Below are 19364 nucleotides of genomic sequence, written 5' to 3' on the forward strand. Positions count from 1 at the left end.
CACATAAATATTGCTTATGAGCTTTAAGATTTTAAGACAAAGTTTTTGTAAATATTACAAAGTATAATGCAAATGCCTGCAAACATTACATCATATCTCCTATCAAATAGTTGATGTAGAATTTCTAAATTTGTCTAATTTTTGTTGATGACAGATTGTTACAGAACAAGTTCTATCAATAAAAACAGTCTAATCAAGATATTTATTATAATATTGTTAACCTGGAAAACTGATGTGGGTTGAACTGAATTTCATAATAGGACCTCCAACCTTACATTAATATAAGGTAGAGGAATTGATAAAAATTTCTCAAAAGTAGTAAATAGGCCAAACAAAATTATAGCTAAGAGTAAAACAGAAACATACACATATGCCCCCTTCTCTACACACTCGAGGAGTAAGATTTGGATTAACAGAGAGGATGAGAAATTAAAACACATTTAGAGTTTTAGGTAGAAGTTGCAATCAATAAGTGAAATGGTAGGTAGCTATAGCAAATAGTGTAATTTAATTTAGGACAGTCTCACTGTCGACTTTTATATCTCAAAGCTAGGGCAGAAACAGGTAAGAAACTGTGTTGATGCTTAGCTAGCGTTGTATATGTTAGATGGTTAGATTGGTAGGGAAGCTGGCCAAATGAGAGATAAGTGAAAAGCTAGTCAGGTTGGAAAGAAAGGAACCATAAAATTTAATAAAAGAATAAGAAGTGAAGTAGTTAAATGACAATCAGCTTCTCTTCACTTTAATTTGACAAAGAAGATTCAGTTCACTAAATAGCTGCAGGATTCTATGCGTGATACTGACAATGCAGGCAAACAGAAATTGTGATTGTGTAAGTATCTAAGAGACACTATATGAGAACATGTGACTGCTCTGCTCATTTTTATATTCCTATATGAAGAGGCATACATCTGGGCATCTGGATGCTAATTTTCATATTGCTTACTCAACTTTAAATTTATTTAATTTATACAGATATATTTATGTAAATAAATATGTATGAGTAGGATTTATATAACCATTATGATACTGCAAACTTTTTGATTAGGACTTGGTTGCTGCTTCAGGGTCTTTAACTATCTTTGAAATTACTTTCATTGTTTCTGAATTAAACAATGAAATCTTTGAATCTTCCTCACAAGTCATAAAAATGTAAGTCTGGATGGGTTTATACAAATGACCAGATTATTTGTTATATGTTAACTGCAGCATACACTATATTAACATTGATATTTTGTAATGAAAGAGTTAACTAGTATTTGTTGAAGTAATTAGAATATTTTAGAGTACGAGCATTATAATGTGAAAAATTTGATACTTGGATTAAAATTTATTATAAAAATTACTGATATATTTTGAAATATCTCCAATGCATAATCATATAGCACCACAAAATAAATAGTAGGACTAAATAGGGCTTTTATACAAGATGCTTAGCCCTTTTGTTACTGAAATACACTGTTTTTGCTTCAATTACTTTTGAAATTAATGTTTATAAAAGAATACATGTAAAAATTTAATAAAAATGGGTTATTATATTTTGAAATAATAATAACACTTTTTTCTATTAAATTTTCACATTAATACATTTTGAAATGGACTAGTGACATTTGGGTCACTCTGTATATATATGTTCACACATACATATATACATATGTATATAAACACACACATATACAGACATATTATTAGAACCTAGTTCCTTAAAGTGTCTTTTAGCCTTTCACATTAAAAGGATATTGTATATTTAAATTACCACCTTGAGTATGAACACTATTATTTCCCTCATATTATCAGAGTGGTTCATTCAAAAATTGTTTCTTAAGTAATGATTGTGAATAATCAAGGTCACTCTAACTTCAATCTTGAAAGGCACTGGGATACTAGATACATTATCAACAAAGCTATTTTAAAACAAAGCTATTTCTAGATACCAAGTATTAAGAATTATGTGACTCTCAATACACCAAGAGTTAAGACTGTGGAGAAACAGCACTACAGCTGTCTATAAGGATGCATCAAAAGGAAGGAAAGATTAAAAACAAGGGCTTAAAAATCAATACTGACTTTCATACAAAACTTAAATATCATGAGTTGTTAGATCTAAGGATTTAAAGGACATGTAATTCATTAATCAAAGTAAATAATTAAAATAATCTTAAGACAATAAAGCTTTTTACTCCATTCAGTTTCAGATCCTACAGCTTAGAGAGTAACTTGTGTCTTACCTAACAGTTCAGAATAACATAGTGACATTTCTGACAGTAATTGTGAGAAAATAACCAGTAGGAAAGGAATAGTTATAAGGTTCAAATCTCTAATATGATTCTTATTTTCAGAGTGAAATGAAAACTCAGAAAGATATCAAATAAAACTGATCAAATAAAAATGTTGTTTAATGAATATTGTTCTGCTTACTTTTATGATGGAAATATTTGATTTTTTAAAAAATATTATATTATGGAAACTTACAAAATGATAAAATGTCCTGAAATAAAACTGAATTTAAAGCTTGTTTTAAAGTTTTAATGTTGAGGAAAAATAAATTAAATAATACTATGAAAATATCTGAAAACAAATAAAAAGAACATTTAATAAGAAAAAGAAAATAGAAATCACTAAAATAACAGGAAAAAATATTTTCTAAAATAACAGTTGAAGACTAAACTAAAATAGAAAAAGAGAGAATATTAAAAAAAAAAATTATGGGTTGGAGAAAAAAAAGAAAGATTTTGGTGAATTGAGATTAAAACATCAGGCAGATTAATGGGTTTCGGATTAGAAAGTTGGGTAAATTAAACATTGCTGGGAGAAGTTAGTAGAATGAAAATGATTTAGTTTAAATACTTACCTAGTACATGCCTTGGGGCACTTTCTTCTGTGATAGCACTCTCTTCATCACAGTCAAAGAATAGCAGCATGGTTCCCTTTAGACATACCCAGTAACGCTTCCAATTCCGTTTAGGAGCAAGTTCCAATTTGCGTTTTTTATGGATTAACCAGTTCTTGACAACCAGCCATCTGTAAATGAAATATCTTTGTTTGAAAATTGAACCTATGCATGTTGAAAGTAATCCTTAATAATAATTGTTCTTAGCATAGATACAAGGTCAAATTCACAATGTAAATTGAGAGAATAAATATCACAAGGCATATTTCAATGATGCTTTAATGAGTCTACAAACCCATATTCTCCTTCTTCTTCTTATAATAATAATAATAATAATAATAATAATAGAAGAAGAAGAAGAAGAAGAAGAAGAAGAAGAAGAAGAAGAAGTCAGTTCCCTCGTTGATATGGTGTATACTTTCAGTGCTGGTATCAGAATGGAGTTCGTACTGAGAAAGTGTGGTGTGTTAGTCTTGAAGAGAGGCAAAATCAAATGTATGGACAGGCTTGCAATACTGTTCGGAGAGGTTAGGAAGTAGATAGAAAAGATGGGCTATAAGTATTTGGGGATATTGGAAATGGATGAATTGATGGAGAAAGAAGTGAGAGAAAAATTTAAGGTGGCGTACTTGTGCAGACTGAGATTGACCTTAAGTCGAAATTAAACAGATGGAATAAGATTGATGCTATCAACACCTGGGTGGTTTCACTCCGTAGATATGGAGCAGGGGTAATTGCATGGATAGTAGATGAACTAAACAGCTTAGACAGAAAGACAAGGAAGTCGCTGACTAGATATGGGATACTCCACCCCAAAAGTGACACAGACAGACTGTATGTACCAAGAAAAAGAGGGGAAAGAGGACTGATTGGATGCAAACACAATATTAGAGCAGAAGAAAACAACATAGCATGGTACATAAAGAATTCCACAGAACTTCTATTATTGGAAATAAGAAGGTCAGGCTTGTGTAGGATGGAAGATTGCAAAGATAAAGAAAGCATTGTACAAGCACTTGAGAATGAATGAAACTGAAAATAGGTGGGTAAAGAAAAAAATGCATGGACATTTCATAGGGATGTTGAAGATAAGACACACAGAGAAAAAAGATGGCTATGGATGACTAAAAGTGATTTAAAACTGGAAATGGAGGCTTTAATCTATGCTGCCCAAGAGCAAACATTAAGAACAGATTACATCAAATACAGAATAGACAACTCTTCAGAAAGTGATAAATGCAGAATTTGTGGACAAAATAGCAAAACTGTTTTGCATATTACCGGTCAATGTATGCCACTAGCCCAGAAAGAATATAAGAGATATCATGACAATATAGCAAGGATTATCCATTGGACACTTTGCAACAGGTACGGACTTGACAGAGCAAAAAAGTGGTACGAACCAAAAGGCATCATCGAAAATGATAATGCAAAGATCCTATGGGATTTTATGGTTCAGTGTGACCATGAGATAGAGAATAGGGAACCAGACATAGTGTTCATTGAGAAAGAAAGCAAACGATGCTGGATCATATATATATATAGCATGCCCAGCTGACAACAAGGTATGTGATAAGGAAGAAAGAAAAGTCGATAGATATAGCAGGTTAGCTTGGTAGGTTAAGCTGTTGTGGTCACTGAAAAAGGTAGTAGTAGTACTAATAACTGTCAGAGCCCTGGAAACGGTGAGTAAAAATCTTGAGAAGTACATGAAACAAATAGGGCTGCAATAAGGGTAGAGTACTAGCAGAAAACAGCACTGCTTGGAACCGCTTGAATACTCCGGATGGTGCTTGTAAAATAATGGGTGTTACCCTGGTAATGATTTCTTTATTAACCACAAGGGTTTACATGAAGAAAAGCATTATTGACAGCACAGGACAAAACAAAAAAATGTGTATGTGTGTGTGTGTATGCTTGTGTAGTGAGGATTTTGCATGTAAACAAGACTAATAAAATAAGGGCTGCTCATGGAAAAACCCCATAAAAACCATGGGTTCCCTGATTTTGGGGCAGGTGCCTTTTTTCGTTTCCCTTCCTCTTTTCAACTACAGGCATATGCTCAGGGCAGGCCTGTTCACTCATACCATTCTCACCACTTTCATCCACATTTTGGCAAACTGACTAGAAGATAACACTTACCTCTCTACCTTTTATTTCTTTTTCAAGTGAAACTTGAAGAAGTTCATCAGGGATTGACCAAAAGGAAAAGTGTTTGTCTCATCCACCACACAACTTCTTTCCCCATGGCCACCAGGCATATAAAAACAGCCTTTCCTTCCTGGTTAAAGGAAGGCAGTGGGGTGATCTTTATGATGGATTCAGCTGATAACTGGATCCGTCCTACGCATGACAACAGGTATTCGACATAAACCCACAGGTCAGCAATGCTCAGGCAGTGGATGAGTGCATGCAGGACGGTCTCATTGTCCTGCATGCATCTTGGACATGCTCAGCTGACAGCACTTCTGTGTCTGTAAAGTTTATCTCGAACAGGCAAAGCTCCCCTCTAGCACTGCCAGGCCAGAGATTTTTGGAAATTATCCATTGGTCTCTGCCTGAAGGTTCTCCAGAAAAGAGCGACTAGCTGATCTTCTCCAATGCCCAAAGTCTCCCTAAGAATGTCGTCACACTTTTCCTCCACTAATCCTCTATGAAAAGCTAAAGTAGATGTTCCACCTATCCACACTGTCCAATCGACGGAGGGTTGTGAGTACTTGGGGAGGTTCCACTTTCCAAAAGCTCCTTCTCGGTCTCTGTTTTACCCAGGACTGCAGCTCCATTAACCCTTTCGTTACTAACCCAGCCGTAGCCAGCCGAAAAATTTTTTGGTTCATAAGACCAACCCGGCCGTAGCCAGCCAAGAATACCCATTGATATTTAAATGTATATTTGAACCCAAATCTCATTAGCACATTCGTTAAAACACGTGATTTCACTTTGCAAACAGTTGAGTTATTGTCTCCGACATTGTTTGGCATGATATTTGAACTCAGTGAATTTTGGAAGATTTTTTTCCACATTTTTGCGGCATTAAATTTTTTCAACTTTGAAGATGGAGAGGAGTTTCATGCTATCAAGCAGTGATTCCGAATTTGAAGGTTTTTCAACAGAAGATATGGAGATATCGAAGAAAAGAATGAATGAGCTACAAAAGCACGTGGTGAACAATAATGAATCGGATATTTCTGTATCCGAAACTGAAAGCAGCAATAGCGACGGCGACAGCGAGGATGATTTTACACCAGAATGGAGTAAAGATTTAAAAAATATTTTTATTAACAATTTTTCTGAGGTGACAGGGTCTACTCATAGTCTTTCTCAGGAAGCGAAACCTTTAGACTTCTTTTTCTTATTTTTTTCCTTATTTTTTCCAGCATGCTTGTTTGAAATGATTACTGAGGAAACAAACCGTTCCGCAGAATGTAAACAAGCCGGAAAAAAGATAGCTTGTGGTTTCCTGCAACCATAGATGAAATACGCCCTAGGGCGCACAATGTTCCTGAAGGTCAGCAATGGTCTTCCTCGGTCATGAGTGGACAGCCCTCATGTGTGTGTGTGTGTGTGTGTGTGTGTGTGTGTGTGTGTGTATATATATATATATATACATGTGTATGTGTGTATATATATATCATAAAATATTACATATTTTATAAAAATAGTGTTTGAAATGTGTAAAGTGTATATATGAAATACTGCTTTTATTAAAATTCCACATTTAAAAGCTACAACTATGAAATGTTGGTCTACAGTTTTAAATACCATGGAAGGTAGATATAATATAATCTCTCATGGTTTCACATTTAAATTTATTTGTAATTCTAAAAGTTTCAGGTTTTATGCTCAAAAATCAAACTTAACTTTTATAATGTTTGGGTATATTATCAAATTTTAGAAAATGAACAGTCTGATTTACAGAACATAATATCTGAATATTTTAGAAATATAAACATATTTGATATGAAATAATAAAAGAATAAATATCTTTTTATATTGCATTGCATCTAAAACCGTGTACAAACTTTTTCATGATATGATTTTTTTTAAATGAGGAATTCTAATAATGATAATGTTCCAATATATTTACTGTCTATATATTCTGTGTGAAATATAATTGTTTACTGCTATTGTTAGTAACATTGATAGAATAATTCAAGTAAACATAATGTGATAACAATATTCACAAATTTAAATGTGAAACAATGAGTGAATTATTTTCTGTATTCTATGGTATTTGGAACTGTGTATTATCTTTATAAAGATGGTTTTTAAATAAATTTTAATAACCTATTTAAATATTAGACCACTCCTATACAATATTGATATGACAAATGACACTGTAACAAACACAACAAATATAAAAAAGAATCACGCCTAAATATATCTGATATTCACAACAAAATGCTGACCCTTATCAAAATTATGTACTGCCTATGGCTGGCAAGGAGCTTGAATACTATGAATTACCAGCTCTAGTATAGACTGCACTTTCAATTTTCTGATTAGAAATTCTTTAGGCAACCAACTAAGACATTCAACAGCTGAAATAATCTTAGTTCCAGAAGCATTTTACCATTTTTTTTCCCCGTTTTTAGAAAAATGTATATACTAGTCACTTAATAAAGATTTGTTATCATACTGAAATCACAGTTTACAGCAACAGATTTAATTCCAAACAAAGAGCACCACAATTTAATTGCTAATGGCTTTTTTGTGCTAAATTATCCCTTAAAACATGTTGGCCTTAGCTAACATTAATGAATATAAGATTAATATTTTTTTTGAGAAATCAATGGCTTGAGGCATTTATTGTTGTTTTCTTTTATTATACTCTTGTCTGGTAAAGTTAAGGATTTACTCTAGTCAGAGATTTCCTGAACACTAAGATAAGAATGATATGAAAGCAATAAAGCTCATTTTTATTGAAAATTGAGTTAAGATAATAACAACGATATCAGAATCCCTTTAAGAATTTTACTGCTGCTATTAACACTGACTAAAATAATAGGGGGAAAAAATGCTTAAACAATATTGCAGTTTAAGGATATTCTTGAAATTTTATGTTATGCTTTTAATTGGTTCTGCTGAACAAGAGATGTTAAAATATTTCTATCTGAGAAAATATTGAATTTAAATAAAAGGCAACACTCCATGTCCACATCTCAATGGCCGGAACCAGTAAAAGAATAAAAGAACTATCAACATTCTGAAAATCAGTAGTGATCCCAAGCCACCCATCCACTTCATTGATTAAATTATCTACTTTTCTTGATTGTAATAATAATTGGAAACAACAAATAAAAGGAAATTCTATGAAAATCTCAATAAATGGAAAAGTCTGAATATTTACAATACATGTAATACAAAATAGATAAATATGTTGTTTGTGCTAAAAGGTGTTATTTCTAATGGGTGATATACAATAAAATTGTTGATTTCAACAATGGGAAAAATAATGCACTGGAAAGGGGGGAATTTACAAGTCTCATGAAAACAACAAATTAAATTATAACTGCTAATAACACAATACTGACTTTAAATTGAATAACTGCAGTTTGGGTGTTAGTTGTGTAAATCCAGGTCAAATCTGATTGATCAGTTCTATAGCATGCACGCAGTTAGCCAAATGTTGAAACATGACCACATGTCTCTGTTTTGCTGAGGACTGTACTGCACACTCCAACAAACGATGAAGACTTGTATGTAGTGCAGCGTGACAGTCTGGACAAAGTACATTCTCTCTACTATCCAGTCTATTTCTGAATGCCACAGATTTTGGTGGTAGCTTTATTGGAAGTGAGATAGACAGACTCAGTCATAGCAATGCATTTTAGATTCTACAAGTAGTGCACTGAAGTGTTATCATCCTCACTTAATGTCTGTTTTCCATGCTGGCATGGGTTGGATGGCTTGACAGGAACTGACAAGGCCAGAGGCCACACCACATTCCATAGTCTGTTTTTGCTTGGTTTCAACAGCTGAATACCATTCCTAATGCCAAACACTTTACAAGGTGTACTGAGTGTTTTTTACATGGCACCTCAGAGCACTCTTAGCACAATCTAAACTGCATTGCGTTGATTAAGTCTAACTCTCCCATATATTGTTATATATTCTTAAGCCTCCATTATCAAAGTATGGTTGATATTGTCGATGATAGATACAGAATATACTGTAACAGTGTTATAACAATACAAAATAGAAACAGTGGCAGTAACAAACACGTAATGAACCAACAATCTTTTATGAACCAACAATCAATATTTCCAACACACTAACTTGAACTGTAAACTGTACCTGGACTTCAAAGACCAAACTATGAACTGCCGACTATGTCAGACTGCTACTATTTATATGTAGTGGTCCCATCTATTCTTGCCAAGAGGGTGTTGTACTCTTGCCATAACATCTCCCCTTTTGAGATTTTGAGTCCTGAAGGAATAAAGAAATTTCATTTTTATTTTTATTTTTCCTATCTTTTTCACTTGGGCCTTATCTCAAGATGCTTGGTCTGCTTCTGTTTTCTCATTCTGATTCTATGGGACTCCATTACTTTCAGTGCTTAGACAATGAATACATCAAAATATACTTCCATAGGAATTTCTCTCCATTCTTCGGTATGTCTCTTCTGATTTACATGTCTCTTATGTTCCTGGCAGGGTCCTTTAATTAGATACATCATACTTCCTATTTTTTTTTGGTTACAAGGCCATCCTCCCAGCCTTCTTTACCACTCCTATAGGTTTTAAAAATGCATTTTATCTCCTACTTAGAAATATTTCATTGCATCTTTCGTATTTCTTTTACATCTTTTTTTTCTCTGGTAATATGCTTTGCAAACAACTTGCATGTGCATGTGCTACCAGTCGAAAGCTCCACATACCGGAAGCCAGCAAGTGTATAGGGTCATCAGGAGAGAATGCACACCATTTTGGGGCCTACTTATCAAACATCAATTTTATTCTTCTCGTGAACATCAACTCTGTAGCTGACTTTCCTGAATTTGTACTTGGATTGGGGGTTACTCTATATACCCTTAAGTGCTTTGTTAGTGCTTAGGAATTTTGTTAGTTACTTAATTCATTCCTAGCTTTTCTTAACGCCCTTTTAAATGTGTTCAAAATGTGAATTTTTGACAAGCTGTTACCAGTAAGAAAAACAAATAGGGAAAACACTAAATATATAACAAAGCGTTTTAATAACAGTGACTAGGTGTTTTTCAAAATATATAAACACGGAAGACAAGGGTGGGAAGATGGAGTAGTAACAAAAAGAATAGGCAAAATGACATATAATGTAAGAGGTTAAAACGGGAACACAAAAGACATTTAAACCAGCTAAAAAATAGACATAAGGGAAAAAGAGATACCGATGGAAGTGTTCTATGATACCTTTGATGTTCCAACACCACGCAAAATCGAGCCAAAGCATAGCAGCACAAGAAAGAGGAGACAAACAGAATGGCTGGAAGTAGTCCCTAAACGGAGGAAATATTAAACTTCCCTAGGAGGAAAATTTCAAAAAGGGAGATGTGATGAAAGAAAAATCAATAAAAATGATAATATCAACTTCCAACCGAAGTCAATATCAAAAGGAGAGATGTTGTGGTGAGAGTCACCGACATCACTAGGGGATTGGAAGAATGGACAAGCTGAACTCTTATAAAGAGTAGCATATTAGTTAAGACAGAGGTCAGTAGGAGCCACTGGGAGGACGTTTTGTAGTCTTGTGACACACATTGTGAGAACACATTGATTTTACCTCTGCATTGTTAATTATATATCCAACATTTGTCTAGGAGATATATATATATATATATATATATATATATATATATATATATATATATATATATATATATATATATGTATATATATATATATATATATATATATTATAATATTAGGGACAAAATCCAAAATTACAGGTAAAAACTCAATTAAAATCAATTTATAAAAAATTAAAATTAAATTGAGCTTTTTTTTATATAAAGCTCAATTTAATTTTAATTTTTTATAAATATATTTTATATATATATATATATATATATATATATATATATATATATATATATATACCAGGCAGCTAAAGATAGAAAGAATTTTATATTCAAATAAAAATCATACTGTAGTTTGCTCATTTCTACATCTGTTTCCATAGTGGCATGAGTCAAATGAATATAATATTATGGAGTCCTTGTTTTACAGTTACATGCACTTCCTGTTTTCAAGTAAATGATGTATTCTTTTACCTGCCTTAGAAGGTCTGAAGCAAGGAGATGATTTGTTGATAGAAATGACAAAAACAATACTGCCTGCAGTTCATAACTTTTGTAAATTATAATAGAAAGCAAATGCAAACAAAGAATCACACACACACACACACACACACACACGACACACTTTTTTCAGTTTCTCTCTAGCAAATCCACTCACATTACTTTAGTTGACCCATGACAACAGTAGAAGACATTTGCCCAAGGTGCAGCACAATGGAATTGAATCTGAGACCATGCAGTTGGGAAGTGGACTTCTTAACCACTCAGCCATACCAACACCTTTTTTAACTATACAGTCTGGAAATGGTTTGAAATTAACAACTTTTCTTTGAAATGTGAAGTAAAAGAAAACTGAAGTCAAGTTAAATGCATTATTTATGAAATTAAAATACTGTTAACTTTGTTATTCTGTTTTTGTAGCATACAAAAGGGTTCATATTATATTAATAGCAAACAGAATCCATTCCCAGTTGCAACCATTTCATTTTCATTATCAATCTTTAAGAAAAAAATGTTGCATGTTTGTCCAACACATGCCAGCAAGGAAAACAGACATTAAACGATGATGATGATGATGATGAATTTTTTGTCTCTATATAAAAGCCTTTATAATCCTTACTATGTTACAGGAGTTGTTAATTAATCAAGAGACTTACCCTGCCTTTCGAATAGCACCACTCTGCTTGCCATACGATAGCTGTGACTCGGACGTCATGGTATGTATGCTACTATCACTGTCGCCTGGCTCGTCATCTGAGGGCTGCAAGAAACAAAACAAAGGATACATTTACTCTAAGATTTAAAAATGAAAGAAATGGAAAAAATGTGAAAATAAAGAATTTGCATTTACAGGAAAATACTTATAAATTATGCATTTGATATTACTGGAAGTTAAAAGTTACATATGTTTTATTACATAAAACTATTACAATTTACCCTAAAATTGTCACTCATTTTCAGTAAATCCTCTCATTCATAATCTTTAGTTCTGAATGAGTTTCCTAGTGCTGTCCTCAATATCGATCACTTACTGGATGTACAAAGAATTATATATTTTTTGAAGCTTTATTCAACAGTTGCAGCAATATTAAAGGTAAAGTTGAAATCAGCAGGATTTCACACAGAACATACATAGCAAAATATTTGTTATCCAGAACTGTACTACATTCACTGTCATCTACAGCCTAACTAGAGATATTCAAAGCTAACAAATAATAATATGTCCTTCAAAAATGTATATATGTACGGCTTGGTTTCATCTCTACTGATGTTTTCTATGTTAATTTCTACAACCTGAATCATTTTCAGCTATACACACTTAGGTAAGTAATGCTCCTTCTATCATATATAGAATTTGTCACAGAAGAATAATCATTTCCTGTGAATTAATGTACTAAATTAGATCCCCTTAAACTGATGTAAGTGGTTTCAAATTGGTGAGGTTTCTCCATATATTTTCAAAATAATTTGTAATGATCTGTTTATAAACTGAACATCTTCAGTTTTCTATGTTGATCTTCAAATTAAGAATACTAAAAATAAGATGACTATCTTGACATTATAAAATATATTTTATTCAATTGGTGTTGATGCAAAGAAAATTCCTTGATGAACAGACTCCATCCCCTATTTTGGATAAACTCTTAATAGTACAATTGAAATATACAGTTTTTATTTCAATGAGTAATGGCAATAATGATAAAATTTTGACAATAATGATATAATTTAAACAAGCAAAGATTTTGAAAATGATATTCTTTCTCTCAGCTTGTTGTAATAAACTTCATATGGTGAATAAAAAAATCATTGGCAATTATGATAATTTGTGTTATTTTGAATGATACAGATGAGATCTCTTCAAAACAGAGCTGTTCTCATTACTTCATGTGACAAGCAAAAAGGTATCTTTGAAAAAATATATTTCAGAAAGTTTTAAAAAGGAACTTACAGCTATTATTAGAAATACAGTGTTACACAATAATTATAATAAATGATTTCTCAAAGCAGCAGTAGTAATAGTAACATTAGCACTATTACCACCCATCATAATGTCATACTAATAGTCAGATAAATGAATTTCAGCCTTCAGTTATGACATAAATGTGATATAATTTTTGATCACATATCTATAACCATATAATTTTGTTTTCAAAACAGATTGTATTCACATGTACGTATAAGCAAATTATTAATTATATTTGTATATTTATGCATCTAATCAACCTAAATCTAGCTGAATTTCTAAAGAGCAACGAACACAACAACTTATCTGCAATCTACATAAATGGAAACAACTTCAAATAGAAACAATGAAGCATTAACAAGTACAGGCAGACACACATGCACCAATACAATTTCTTTCTATTGTATATGAAGAAAGTTTAAAGTCTTTTGTAGAAGTTAGGCAACAGTTTTTCATCTACACGGTTTTGAGTAACAAAGCTAAGATTTCATGCTAGCAGTGAAGGAAAAGAAGTGAATAAAACTTGTCAAGATATGCCTGACACAATGCTCTGATATAGAGCTTGTAATTTTAATACAGTCTAAAAGAACTGTTAAAAAAAGAGAAAATAAAAAAAAGCATACAATATGTTGCTTATAGATAGGTTCAACAATACCAGTATTATAGCTAGAAAAGCGATTGTAAGCTCAACTGGGAAATTTTCATTCCCATGTAACTGAAATGTTGATGTATAAAGCTGGTATAAATTGAGCACAATGTAAATTTCCAAAATGATAAATATACAAAGAATAATACAGTACTGAAACTACATGCCACAGAATTCTATATAGTTTATATTCTAGTCATATGAGTAAAATCTAAAATCCATTTGTGGTTTTATTATAATATTACTGAAGGTTTTAATCAATCCAAATTGTTGCAATGACTTTCAAATAATGGATAAATAATACTTATGTTATTAGTTCTTTTCAAGTGCTCAGCCTTATTAAAGTATTCACATTTGTTATTTACTTCTGCTTAGAACATCAGTAACAAATGTTTTTAAATGTGAACTTGATGCTTAAGTGAATTTATAAAGAGCTGAATATCGTTTAAGACATCAAAAAACTCAGTGTCAAGAGCTCAGACATGGTTTCAAGAATATGGCTGTATACCACTAAAGGAACCAAATATGATATCTAGTTTTGATATAAACATTGCAAGAAATCTTTTTTTTAAATATGTTGAAGTATAGCACAATATATTTAAATGCCTATTGGTATAAGAAACTAAGATAAAGAGAGGAGGAGAAAGAACTGCGCTTACTCTGGCTTAATATGATAAATCAATAAAGAATAGAGGAGAAAGTAATTATTTACAGAGGAAGTTAACAAGTGGGTGTGTGAAGGAGAGAAATAGCAAATGTCACTTTCTAGAGCAAGATGGAAGAAAGTAGAGGAAAAGAAATAGAAAGAAAAATGTGAAGATTATAATATAGATGTCATCTTAACACAAGAACTAAATACTATTCTCCATAGTCTGGGCATACACAGAATATTACTGGTTCTTAGTTTATAAAACAACAATTTGCTAGGGTGGGGTGGGGGGTCCCATTGGTTTTTTTTTCATTTTCCCTGTACAAATTGATATTATTTTATATTCTGTTTTTCATTATTCTGTATCTTGTTTATTTCATGTTTTAGCTTTTGTAACCTATTTCTAAGAACTAAAATTATGTATCTTTTTCCTTTTATTGTACCTCTTCTTTTTATGCTATACAATTTCCTTCTTCATAAATATCCCTAACAGTGCTATGTTATTTAACATCATACTCACAACTGTGTGGGGTCATCAGCTACTCAGTAGCAATAATCTTTCTAAGAGAAGAACTAAATTTGATCACTATATACCTAAAGTCTTTATCCTAGAATATCTAGATTCATTTGCATTAAGGAGAAACATACTAAAATTTATTTAGCCTCACATGAAGAGGTTGCAATGATTCCATTTCCTGTTAAGGTAGAATATCTCTTATCTGGTAGTATTTGCAATTATTTGAAGCAAAGAAAAAATGACAGCTAAGTGAAAAACACAAAAAACACCAATATTGTAAATTCCAATACTGATTTCAAAGATATTATTAGTAATTGCAAAAGAGCTTTTAAAAATTGAAAGAATTGTTTCAAAAATCTGTGTGAAAAGCATATAAATAATAGCAGAGGAAATTAGTTAAGGCAGAAGGGAATATAGTTACTTGATATTTTATAAAAAAAAAAAACAGTATTTAATTGAAACTAATAAACCAAAAATTATATGTAGATTTCTATTATAATGTTACTAAATGTTCTAGATCTATCAACTTAGAAGAGGTCATATGTTATAACTATATCAAAGAAGAAATAATCATCAATATCATGCCTAATGACGGTAGTATTGGCTGAGATACTTGATGATGGTGCTGAATGATGATGAGGATGGTGATGATGATGATCATGGTAAAAAAGAAGCTAATGATGATTCCTAGTTGTAGTTGATATGCAGTTCCCATATATGTGTTTTCTTTAGCCATTTGTAATTAAAACAAATACCAAAACTTGTTTATATAAGATAAATAACTATAATAACAATAAGACAATTTTAATACAAATATACCATTCTTTTAAATCAAACATCTTGACTTCTATGTAAAGAAATTACAGGAATTATAGAAATTAGATAAGAAATTTTTTAGTGTTGCTGATATATTTATAGGTATATTCAGGCAGATGTTTGGGAATGCTGAAAGCCAACTAAATGCCTAGTATATACCATAGATCTTCAATGTAAATATGTCAAGATTAATGTGTATGAGACGATACTGCACACATTATACAAATAGTTGTGTGTGGTACAACAAATACATACTGTGTATGTTTTGTTATCTAGTTTGCATCTATCAATAGTGGAAACATGATAAACATACAGCAAATATACAAACTCATACCCATATGTGTTTAACCTTGCAGTGAAATTGTTTCCACTCCCTACTTTCTTCCAAATTAAAGGTGTTAGTGTATGTACACATGCAAATCTGAATGTCACTGTGCTTAGGTATGTACAGAGTTTCTTCAAAGTATTTGCTTTCCTTTTGTTTCACCACTTTGATCACATACTGACTACCACACTTCCTGTTCATCTCTCTGTTTTTTCTTATAGTGTTCACTTTCATTTACAACCATTCAAAAAGTTTCTCATTTCTTCTCTGAAGAATGAAACATTGAAATTCACCTCACAACAAATATATTAAAACAATTACAAAATTTTAAGATTGTGATTTGTCACTGTAAAAGTCACAGTGACCTCAATTCCTTGCAGTCAGACATTTTATCAAAGGGCAACTGCTGAAACTTCAGGGAGGCAGACTTAATTTTATGGAGATAGACCTACTTTGTCACTCAATTTATAAATGGGTGCAGTGTGGTAGTACTTAGGTACAGTTAGCAGAGTTTTCTCTTTGCAAGCATTTGTAATAGATCTCTAGTCTGAGAGTGGTTCAGTAACTCAATGTTCTGATTCTTTCTGCATTTTACCTTTTATAATGCCACAGCAACTTAGATGATACAGCTGGAAATAGTTTTCCTGCAGAGGCTCAGTCCTATGAGCACTGCACAGGGTGCTACCCTATTCAATAGGAAACTTACACAAGACCATTTATTTCCAGTTGGGTTACTTAGAGACCAAAGCATTTATTAACAACCAACAATTTAGTTGCTTCTTTCCCTTTTCTTTGGGGCCCTGTAAAAGTCATGGGTTTTCCCCTTCCTCTTTTAATAAACTGTATAAGAAAAACAATTTTAAAAACCTTAAAGAAGAATAAGCAAACTCACTATGTCAATCATATCCTATTTTAAATGAGAGGTCTAAAAGTTATATAGACAATGCTTTTCTATGTATATAGCTTTTTTTAGAAAAACATTCATTATATATATATATATATATATCGTTTATGGATTTGGTTTGCAACACATTACAATGCTAATTCCATCAAGGCATGAAGATTAACATATGTCTTATACGAATATTAGATAATGTATTGTATCTGGTACACTGGCTGGAAGAATTATACGGAAGAATTGAAAATTTCCTATATCCCAAATAAGTTATAATAGAAAGCAATCTTATAGACTCTGCTAATAATTTCCATTTTATTTAATGTGGTGCAAATAGGAGATGATGTTTATAGAAAGACCTCTGTAGATATGTAAGAAGTTTTATCAATAATGAGACATTGTGCATAAGAGCTAACTTGTGAATTTATAGAAGGTTAAGCTGATTTGAAATCTCCGTGTGTATTGTATTGTATAAGAATGCAATTTCTAACAGGCATTCTATAAGTACAATAGCTAAAGGTAGTCTTTCTCAGCATTGCATATCTGCAATGTTATACATCACTGGCAACAATCTAAGCAAGAAATCAAACTAATAAGTATAACATTCAATGAGGCTCTTAAGTTAATCATATTACTTTAAGATAATCAAAGAAGCTCAATTCTCATTAAGTCTGCTCAATTCACTGGACATTGCAGGACAATATCTTTAGAAAAGAAAATTGTACTGTTCCTAGAAAATTAGTAATAAAAAATATTTTATATAAAACAAGGTCTGAAACTAAAAAGACAAATTTTTAGTCTTCCGAATTGTTTTTTAAAAAAAAGGAAAGGAAAGGTTTAAACAGAAAAGTATCTGATTTCATTTTCCTAAATAATCCCAATTCACTTTACACATCTTGCTGGATATATGACCTTTAATCCACATTTTAAAGATCAAAAGTGTTATTCAACTTCAGAATTTTATATTTTATTACCAAGCAAAACAATCAAGATAGAAGTTAATGCAATAGATAATATGAGTTAATTACTGTATTCAGATCATATACAATGTCTATATATGGGTGGAGTTTTATATATATTTTATTAAAAAGAACTTGCAATTATTTGGAACCACTATTTGCATTTTTTTTTTTTTTTTCCTAAATTACTTGGGGCATTCAAACAAAATTGTACAACACATACATACACAGTACAAGTGAGATGTAGAAAACTTCATGCAAATAATATTCAAAGTGTAATAACAAGATGTTACTGAATAAAAGTTATATCAAATTTAAATTTTAAAATGTCAGATTTTCAGTTATATTGCTGATGACTTGCAGAAAGTATGAACATCATAATCCTCATTTCTCTCTACTGATAATATCTGATACTTGCAGACTTCATCTATAAAGTCATTACTTGGATTATAATTATATTACCCAGTATAGACAATTGATATACGTTATATATTCTTTATCTATTATCATTGCAGAAGAAAACTGGACTAACAACATGAACCAGTATTTTTCCAATGGGATGATTGTATCTCCTTTGTATTTCAACTGAAAAAATTTTTTTTAATAAATCTGCTCAAACAATAGGCTAACTACTCCATTTTCAATGAATACATTAGATTTTATATAGGTCAGTACCTAGTAGATATCACCACATCCTCATGGCTTTTAAGTCAAACCTTTAAATATCCCAGCTTATTTCACAAACCCAGATAACTCTGGTTTCAAATACTTTCTTCCATTTTATCAACACATCATCTCTAGTTCCTGTTGTTTTCAGAAACTGTTTGCTTCAACACTTTTAATTGATTTTTCCCTTTTAAAAATATCTCTCAAAACTCACTCAATTTATCATGCACCCATCAGTTCTAATATTTGGGTACACATTCAACAATGTATTCTTGGAAGAATACTAAATAGAAATTTGGTCATTAGGGAAGAAGTGGAAGAAAGTGCATGTGTGAGTGCACATGCATGCATGTGTGTGTACACATGCACATAAGTTAGGAGTTTAAACTAACAATGTAGTTCCTATTTCTCTACTAACAGTACCATTATCATACCATATTTTTTCATCATCTTCATTACATCATTATCACCACTGCATCCCTTTGCCAAATACTTCTGTTAAATATTGTTGTACAATTATAAACAGACAACCACTGAACTACTATCAACAATACTATCATTACTATTACTCAATGTTTCTCCAAATACTGTCAATACCAAACTACTAGCAAAACACATTAACCATGAACAAATACCACTTCACTAACCATTACTCTAGGTTAACATTATAGTTACAAACACCACCACAACACATACCTATAGATAATCTCATCACTAATAGCAGACAGTTATTGGAAATCAATGAAATAATGTGAAATAT

General features: G+C 31.6%; 1 protein-coding gene across 5 annotated transcripts in view; it reads right to left on the bottom strand.

The window, feature by feature from the left end:
- Nucleotides 1-19364, bottom strand: part of LOC106871954 (protein still life, isoform SIF type 1) — a 903947-nt gene that overhangs the window by 123107 nt on the left and 761476 nt on the right. For all 5 annotated transcript variants that reach the window (XM_089349425.1, XM_089349426.1, XM_089349429.1 and 2 more), the window contains 2 exons: nucleotides 11825-11928; nucleotides 2852-3021 (listed from right to left, as the gene is read on the bottom strand). In XM_089349425.1, the coding sequence (XP_089205551.1) occupies nucleotides 2852-3021; nucleotides 11825-11928 (274 nt within the window). The remainder of the gene's footprint in view (nucleotides 1-2851; nucleotides 3022-11824; nucleotides 11929-19364) is intronic.

The sequence above is a fragment of the Octopus bimaculoides genome, chromosome 3 (assembly GCF_046866305.1).
Source record: "Octopus bimaculoides isolate indiv1 chromosome 3, ASM4686630v1, whole genome shotgun sequence".
NCBI lineage: Eukaryota > Metazoa > Mollusca > Cephalopoda > Octopoda > Octopodidae > Octopus > Octopus bimaculoides.